The following is a 9,278-nucleotide window of genomic DNA, read 5'->3' as shown; positions in this document are numbered from 1 at the left end:
AGTTTTATTCGACTCTTACGATGAAGGAGTTAACTTGGGAACTAAGAGGGTGTTCTCTGTGGAGAACTGGAGAAGGGACCATTCACAAACTCTGGTACCATAGAACATTTTAAAATATTCCAAACCACATGCCAGAGCCACCGTGTCCTCTCTGAACAGCCAACAGACCTCCCTCGAGCTCACTCTCTCTTCTTTAGGGTTTGCAAACACTCCTCGTGTGGGAGTAGGGCTGTGCTCGTGGGCTATGGAAAAGCCTGGCATTTTGTTGAAAAGACGCGTTTGATTTTTGCTGGATGTGGTTCTCTAATGAAAACACATCTTGTTGTTTCTTTCCCAATGTGAGGCACAACAAATGTTGACTCTGGTCCTTGTAACAACAGTGAGGGGAAATTGGGGCCAAGACTGTTGTTTTGGCTAATACTGCTTTTTAAATCTCTGAAGGCAGTTAAACTATCAGCTAATTACCCCCTGGGTTCCCGGCTTTCGCTCCGATCTTCTAAAATACACAAAACCCTGAAGTGAATGTGGGATGCCATTAGCACTACATAATTCAAGCAAACAATAAATGTGTTTACTCTGCCTGCCTACTGACACCTGCCTCCTCATCCCACAAAACAGGTGCCCATATATAGCATTTCCTTGTTTGCCATCTGCAGAAACGGAGCCTCCCTGAGCCTCACCGTCTCCAGATCTGAACAGAAGCTTGGAGTCCCCACAGCATGCATCTCCTACTACTTCAGCTGCTAGTGCTCCTGCCTTTAGGGAAGGCAGGCCAGGGCCAAGGTGGCTGCCGGAGTCCGCCGTCTCTCTCTGCAGCCCTTGGGGCAAGGAGTCGCAGAGAGCTCCCCGTGGACAACCCCGAGGACTCCGAGGAGAAGCCAGATCTGTTTGTGGCAATGCCACATCTGGTGGGTCCCAGGCCAGCCAGCGAAGGCCAGAAGCAGAGGGAGAAGATGCTGTCCAGGTTTGGCAAGTTGTGGAAACAGCCTGAGAGAGCAGCCCACCTGCCTGAGGAGGATTCTACCAGTGAGCCCTTTCCTCCAAGGACCCAGGCTCTCACACAGCCAGTGGACAGCAGGGAACTGGAGAAATCTCCTCTTCGGGAAGAGGCCAAGAAATTCTGGCAATACTTCATGTTCAGAAAGAGCCCCGCTTCTCATGGGGTCATCTTGCCCATCAAAAGCCACGAAGTGCATCGGGAGACTTGCCGGACGGTGCCCTTCAGCCAGGTATGTAGGGGGGGGGGGGTTGGGGGGAGGGGCGGCCGCCGGAGGACTGCAGAGAGCTGCAAGAGTAGTTAGTGGGAAAGAGCCCAAGAAGAGTCCAGCTCCTTGATTTAGTCTTTGGGCAGGCAACATAGGATTTGGCAAAACACAGTCAGACTTTCTAAATGTCCTCTGCTTCTGGGTCTTCTGGAAATACTACAAGAAAGGGAGGGGGCGGGCACTGCACTGCACAGAAATAAGTTGTACTTTTTTTTGTGGAATTTTATTTCTGTATTTTTATTCGGAGGGTAGATCACGCAGGTGGTAGTTCACTCTCATTTGGGAAGCTGGGAATTGGCACATCGCCACCATGTCTCTTCAGTTATCACGCTACCCTATGGCCAGGAGCCAGAGCGGCTGGACACATCTATAGATAAGATAGCACAGCTGCAGGTCACACATCGCACCCCTCCCTGAACATCCGCACATATATTGATGGTGGCCACCAGCCTCCTGTGTCACACCAAACTACCTCATAGTGTAAACTATGTCCGAGTCCTCAGATGAAAGTTACCATGTCCTTTCTCTTACTAACATAGCCAAAAACAAACAAGCTGGGTTTGTGTTATTTCCTTATCAACTTTCAAGAAGAGAAAAATCTTAATGTGAAATGGCACCTCCATCCCTTCTAAGCACCAATCTCCTAATTTCTGTACCAAGGACTGAGATTTGGTGATCACGATGAATTCCAAACGACTAAGGCAAAGGGACATTCTCTGGTAGAGGAGTGGGTGATGTATTGAGGTGCTAACTAAAGGTCAGTGGTTTGAACCTACCAACTTCTCCACAGGAGGAAGATGGCTGTCTACTCCTATGCAGATTTCAAGTCTTAGAAAACCAAAGAGGCCCTTTTCTCTACCCCACAGGGTCTCTGTGAATCAGAATCAACTTGATGGCAGTGATAGACTATCCCCTTTCTGAAGTCTGGGCAGCTCCTACCCATGATATATTAAATTAAAATGGAAATATTACATCAGATCCTTAAATATTAGGGCTATTGAACCAGAAACAACCCAGGGCAGAGGAAAATGTTATTGTACAGTCATGCCACCCAATTAAGTGGGCAGTAATATTATGAAGTCACTTAAATAGTCTACTTGAAAGACAAGGATATGTAGCAATAGCAAGTCAATTATCAAATAATAATAATAACTGTTTTGTTGGCTCATAAGCAATTTTGAAAGTTGCTTCAAAGACTCCGTCGATCAGATTTCCTTTGAAAGTATTCATTTGGATACCATTGCTAATTAAATGAACATTAAAGTGTTAGACTCTGGCCTATTTCAAAGGGCACATGAAACTCCGTGTGCAGGGTTATGTGAGAGGCAAGGTGATCCTCAGGCATGTGTGTTGGAACTTTGCTCTGGGGTTGAATGTACTCCCCCCAACCAGACCCGTTGCCTTTGAGCAGGGTCCCCTCACAGTGGCCCTGTGACGAGAGAGTAGTACTGCCTAACCGAGTTCCAAGACTATCACCTTTACAGAAAGAGCCCTGGGGGGCATGGATGGATGGGTTGTTATAAGAGCTGTAAGAGCCCCCAATAAAAGGATTTACAAAAGGAAGAAAGCAAGCCAGCAAGCCAGCCCTGGGAGTGTAGTGGTTCGGCCTTGGACTGCTAACACAAGGTCAGCAGTTCGAAACCACCTGCCACTCCACAGGACAAAGAGAAGACTTTCCACACCCTAGTTGAACTTTTGGAAACCCTCAAGAGCAGGTCTTCCCCGCCCTATAGGGTCAGTATGAGTCAGAATCGACTCAAGGGCAGTAAGAATTCAGGTGGGTTTACGCCCTTGAGGTCTTGTTCAGCATACAAGGGGTTAACCTCTGCAACACTGGGTTCCTTTGAATGACCACCAACAGGTCAAGTCCAAAGCCATAGAGCCTATTCCAACTCATTACGATCCTAGAACACTAGGGTTCTGAGACGGCACATCTGTATGGGAGTAGAAAGCCTCGTCTTTCTCCCGTGGAGTGGGTTTCAATCATCTACCTTGCTGTTAGCAGCTCAGTGCTTAAACGGTGACACCATCAGGGCCCCAAATGTACTACTCCAAACCCAAACCAACCCTCTGCCATAAAACCGGGTCTGACTCCTAGTGACCTTCTAGGGTTTTCCGTGCTTGAAAATCTTGACGGGAGATAGGCAGCCTCAACTTTCTCCCATAGAGCAGCTTGTGGGTTTGAACCATTGACATTTCACTTAGCTTTCCTGACAGCAGCCCCAGGGCCCATTGAATGTAAATGGGATAGAATCGAATTAAGATTCATGGTGTTCTGATTTGCTCTGTGATCATGTCAACAAGTATATCCTGAGAGCCCCTATGCACAATGGAATGCGAGGCACACACAGGCAAGGCACAGTAACCATATCAGAAGCTAGCCATTAGAATTTTTCCAACTGGTCGAATGCCATTGGACAATATTCCTTAAAGTCAAACTTTCAAAGTATAGAATATGTTATTTTCAGATTAACCTAGGCATTTCCCAAATCCTAGCTTCTTCATCGGGCGGTCCTGAATGGCATACACGGGTAACGCTCTCACCCGCTAACCAGAAAGTTCAAATCCACCCAGAGGAGGCTGGAGAGGCCTGGCAGCCTTCTGAAAAACCAGCCCTCGGAAAGCCCGGGCAGCATCATTCTACTCTGATGCCCATGCACACATGCGGGTGCCCCCAGGCATAGTTGACCTGGTGGGGGCTTTCTTTTCAATTGATGAATTCACTCAATAGCGTTTAGTTGAGACAGTGTAGCTGTGCCCTTGTCGATGCCACTGTGGCCAAATGTGTCAAACTCTGGAAAGCTTTTGAAACTTCAGTCTACCTCGTCTCTAGCCTTATACTCTAGAGCGTCTGTGTGGGGTGTGTTAGTGAAAGGACCGAAGGTAATTTAAGGAAGTGTGTTTGCCTTTCAGATCATTACCCATGAAGACTGCGAGAAAGCCGTCGTCCACAACCACCTTTGCTTTGGCAAGTGTGGGTCTGCTCATCTTCCTGGAGCTGGGCAGCGGGCCCCTGTCTTCTGCTCCCACTGCCTGCCTACCAAGTTCACCATGATGCACTTGCCACTGAACTGCACTGGCCTGGCGCCCGTGGTCAAGGTGGTGATGCTGGTGGAGGAGTGCCAGTGCCAGGTAAAGACGGACCATGGAGATGAGCACACTGGCTCTCAGGCAGAAGGCCACGCCCAGGATTCTTTTATTCCGAGAATCTCAACTTCAAGAGCAAAACCATAACAACACAGTTGCTGACAATTAGTCCGAGAAGATTCAGCAGGTGCATGTATTTTAAGGGTCAGGTGATTTTAAAAAGTAGTTGTAAGATAGAACTCTCGGAGGAAATTCATCTTGGGCCAGTTAGCGGTCCACACTTGGGAACTATCTAATCTTGGGTCTCCTACTCATTGGCTGCAGGTTTTCACAGGCACTCAGAGAAGCTCAGGCCTCCTGCAGGCTTCCCCTACAAAGGACGGGATGGAATTGGTGATTGCTGGAATCCTTCCCACTGCTATTGGACCAGGATCTCACATCCATGTTTTGGTAAATTTTCCCCAGCTAAAGAAGAAAATGAAACAAACCAACAGCAGCAAACAACAACAACGGGCTTCTTTAATAGAAGGCCCAGCAAAACAAACAAACAAAAAACCCCAAAACAACAAAAAATGAAAGCAAGAACAAAACCTTGAGATCTTTTTAGAGACCAGTCCTCGTAGTGTAGCCATAGCGTTTAGTGATGTAGGATGTGACTTCTGTGCAGTGGTTAACTATTTTCACGGGTGAAAGGAGTGACTCACTCCACTGCCCCCTTGTTTTTGCTACTCCCCAGTGTTGACTGAAGAAGCGACTTGGAAGGTGTTTTCAGTGGCTCACACAGGGAATAGGAACCATCAGGGACCAGTAGCCAAATGGGGACCTGCGTTACAGGGAAAGAGAGACATGCAGCCAGGACCAGGTTGGAAGGACAACTCAAGAGTCTTTCTGTCTACGGCAAATTCAATAAACCTCCAATAATTTTGTAAAAATTGAAGCCAGTCACAGGTGAAATGCTTTATGCCCTGCATTTTTAATTAGGTAGTCAGTGAGGTGTCTGTGTTTGGAAGACTGTTATTTTGCTTCTGTAGAAACACATTGTGTTACGAATTTCATTCAGCAAATGCTGCCATGGCACGCTCTGAAACTATTCCACAGATTTAAGGTCGAAAAGTTTAATGTAAGAAGCAGTCTGACAACCTTTGGTGTCGCTCAAATGTCTAAGATTTTGTCCCCCTGTCTTTCGTCTGTCTTCCGTCTGTCTCAAGATGCAGACACTCTCAGGAGATTGGTTAGCTAGAAGCATTTGTCCAAATACCTTGTAGGCTTATGACTTGAGGCCAGTGTTTCTTTAACACCGCAAGCAGCTGTCTGCTAAGACCCTCAGTCCCTGTCTTTCAGCCACATTAATCTTCTTGTAGCCTGTATTTATTTGTATGCACATATTGTATGGAACATGCCCAGGTGCATTTTTTTCTTCTTGCAATAATTCTTTAAAATGTTATCTTTTTTAAAAAATGACTAAGTATTTGGATTTCTTTGCTGTCAGTAAAGCATTTTTTCCCCTCTAGAATACTGAGTAATGATTACTTTTTAGGAAATTGGTTTCATTGTCATTCTATGCTGATTTAGTCATACAACCTATCATGGCGTTCCAAAGAGCAAATGCATTTATATTTAGTGGATATTCTACAACACACCAACGTGGTCGATGTGTGCCTCACAGATACACATGCGACAGTTACATCAGAATATATTGTACCCTTTGGTAGTCAAAGACTTTCTAATTGGCCAAGATGTGGTCATAAGGACAGAACTGTGAAGCATTAATGATATCCCAGCTGGTCAATATATTTTGGTGCCAAAAGCTATTGAGCAGCTGTCTACCCTACAATTGCCTACCCTGATTATGTAAGCCTATATCTGCCAATTGGACTGTCCTTCTCCTCTTTACCAAAAAGCAGACTCAACCCCATTGCCATCTAGTTGATTCTGACTCATAGCGACTGTGCAGGACATAAAGAACTGCCCCTCAGGTTTTCTAAGGCTGTAAATCTTCATGGAAACAGGATGCCACATTCCTCTCCTGTGGAGTGCCTGGTGGATTCAAATTGCTGGTCTTTCGGTTAACAGCCAACCAATTAACTCACTATGCCACTATGCCTCTCTCCCCCTTCCACCCTTGCAAATCCCTTTTATCCATTTGTACAAGTAGACTCTCCAGCCCAAATCCAAGCAACCATCTGCTTGATTCAGACTGTGGTCTGTCCTTCCCTCACATGTGAATTCCAGACGAGAAAACAGAGAGTGGTATCGGAGCTTACAATCATGGGGTGACCAAACGAAATTGCCCATGTTTAATCACATTTACCAACAAAACAGGTCATTGCCAAAGGCGCCCTGTAGCATGTGGAAGCACGAGGAACCCAAAGAAACACACTAATAGTGCTGTGTTGAGCATTTATTGACAGATCGTGCGTCGGGTCTCTCATGTACAAGAAATTATATAACTTAATCCTTATACAAAACATATCAGGTGGGAAACCACCTGATTTTATAGGTGAGGCAAGTAAGCCTCAGAAAGCTTAAGCCACATGCCTACAATTAGTTATATACTTCACTTGTATTGAAGCGCTGAATAAAACAAGCTTCATCCAGGCTAGCTGAACACGGAGAAAAGATCTGGACAAGTGATAAAGGAAAAGGTGCCCATTGGTAGGCTCCGTGTCTGCCACATCTGTTGACACACTTCATTTTGTATCATCATCCTCCCTATACCTGTCTTATCTTCCTTTCTGGATTTCCTGACCGGTAGAGAGGGTTAAGTACTAAACTACTAACCGAAAGGTTGGCAGTTCAAATCCACTCACGTTGTTGCTGCTGGTGGGTGCCATTAGGTCAGTTCCAACTCGTAGCAACCTGATGCATGACAGAACAAAACACCCGCTGGGCTGGTCTCGTGCGTCCTCCCCATCATTGTTGTGACGTTTGACCCCATTGTTGCAGCCACTCACTCACTGCCATGGAGTCGATTCTGACTGAGAGCAACCCCGCAGAACAGACTAGAAGGGCCCCTGCGAGTGTCCAACGCTGTGAATCTTTATTGGAACAGAAAGGGTTCTCTTGCTCCCATCGGACAGTTGGTGGCTTCTAACTGCTGACCTTGCCGTTAGCAGCCAACGTGTAACCCACTACACATATCACCAGGGCTCTAGACCTCAAAGCCACAGCCCTCAGGATTAAAACCTCACTTGCAGTTCAACTCTGAAACACATGGAGTCGCCATGAGGCTGAATTGACCTGAACTACTTTTTGTTTGTTTGCTTGCTTGGTATATTGTCTTTCTATCTAGATTGTACAGCAACATCTACTATCTGTCTGTGTCACTGTTAGGAGCCCTGGGGGCATAGTGAGGTACAAGGTGGGCTGCTACCCTCATGTTCTGCAGATTAAATTTACAAGCCTCTCTTTGGGAGAAAAATGAGGCTTTCTGCTCTGGCTGTAACACAGGAGATTCACCCGAAGGTTATGTATTGAACATTGCAAGTCAATGAATGCAATTCAGGAACTGCTCTTAAAAGTTTTATCCATTAAGGTGCTTTAGAGGAAACAAAACCAACAGGGGATAGACAGACAGAGATTTTATTTTAAGGAATTAGCTCATGTGGTTGAGAGACATAGAAAGCAGGAAAGCTGCTTCATGCCGGTATATTGCATTTTACATCTTGGAGCGCCGGAATTTACTTCAGAGGACAGCACTGAATCTGCAGCCCAGGGAGAGGGACATGTCTGATCAGAGCACACGGGAGCAAATAAAGGGGGAGGAAGAGAGAGTGGAGCACACCCTGGTCCACCAAGCCTTGAGGACGATATCCCTGCTCAGAGCAGCCAATGCACAGAGAGGACCATATGGCTGTCCCACTATGAGACACGACATCCCTCACTGACCCATACCCCTACAGGGGGAAACACTGGAGACACAGAGTGGGAATTGCGCCCGATCTGATCCCACCACTCCAAGGCAACACAGTAAGGGCGTGAAACAGAACAGCAAAGGGGAGCGGAGCAAGGAAGTCCTGAAGGAATACCAAAAATAGACTTTGGGGCCAGGGCCTGGCACCCCATCAGACTCGACCTGAAAACACTCCTAAAGGTCAAGAAGCAGACCTGAACTGTTTGCTTTTTTTTTTTTTTTTTTAAGCAGGACATCTGTAGGTCGGCGGTAGACTGGAAACTCTGGCAAAGTCTGGAAGTAGAAATCTCTCTTCAGGAAACCTCCGTGCTGACTGATGATCTCCAACTGACTGGATGAGGCCAACCCTCCGATCTCTTTTGAGTATAATCTCCCTTAAGTGGATTGATTGTAATTGCTCATCATATCTAGAAAAAACACTCATCTGGTGGCTTAGGGCGTTATGCAGTGGGGTGCTAACAGCAAGGTTAACAGTTAGAAACCACCCGCTGCTTTGTGGTGCTTTTTAAATATATATGTATATATTTTTACGATGAAACTTTCTACGGTCTCAGAAACCCCCAGGTCTGTCCTCTCGGGCTGCTAGGAAGCAGGATTGACTTGAGGGCAATGAACTTGGTTTTGACTTGGGTGGTAATGTCCTAGCCACAGTGACATCTAGAGTAGTTTCCCATCAAACTTCCAAGGACCACAGCAACATCTAGAGTAGTTTCCCATCAAACTTCCAAGGACCATAGCCCCGCCCAGTAGACACACAAAATGAGTCATCACAGTAAACTAGGCAGTGTAGCTGTGTGGGAAGCTTCAAATGGCAGCAGGTGGGTTTTCAGGATGTTTAGAAGAGACAGTGGAAGTTTCCTTCAACATTTTTGAGCAGATTCAAACAAACAAACAAACAAAGTCACTGCCATTGAGTCAATGCCAAGTCATAGAGACCCTGTTGGACAGGGTAGATCGAACCAGGGTGTACAGTTTCTGAGACGGCGATGCTTTTGGGGAGGAGAGCGCCTCGT

The 9,278-nt window shown here is 46.4% G+C and overlaps 1 protein-coding gene across 1 annotated transcript; it reads left to right on the top strand.

Moving 5' to 3' along the window:
- Nucleotides 1–719: 719 nt before the first annotated feature.
- CER1 (cerberus 1, DAN family BMP antagonist) lies at nt 720–4,499 on the top strand. The gene is made up of 2 exons (XM_075558864.1): nt 720–1,229; nt 4,179–4,499. The coding sequence occupies exons 1-2, from the start codon at nt 720–722 to the stop codon at nt 4,497–4,499; spliced, it is 831 nt and encodes a 276-aa protein (XP_075414979.1).
- The last annotated feature ends 4,779 nt before the right edge of the window (nt 4,500–9,278 follow it).

The sequence above is a fragment of the Tenrec ecaudatus genome, chromosome 10 (genome assembly GCF_050624435.1).
Source record: "Tenrec ecaudatus isolate mTenEca1 chromosome 10, mTenEca1.hap1, whole genome shotgun sequence".
In the NCBI taxonomy this organism is placed as follows: domain Eukaryota; kingdom Metazoa; phylum Chordata; class Mammalia; order Afrosoricida; family Tenrecidae; genus Tenrec; species Tenrec ecaudatus.
This window is presented reverse-complemented; position numbering and strand designations above follow the sequence as displayed.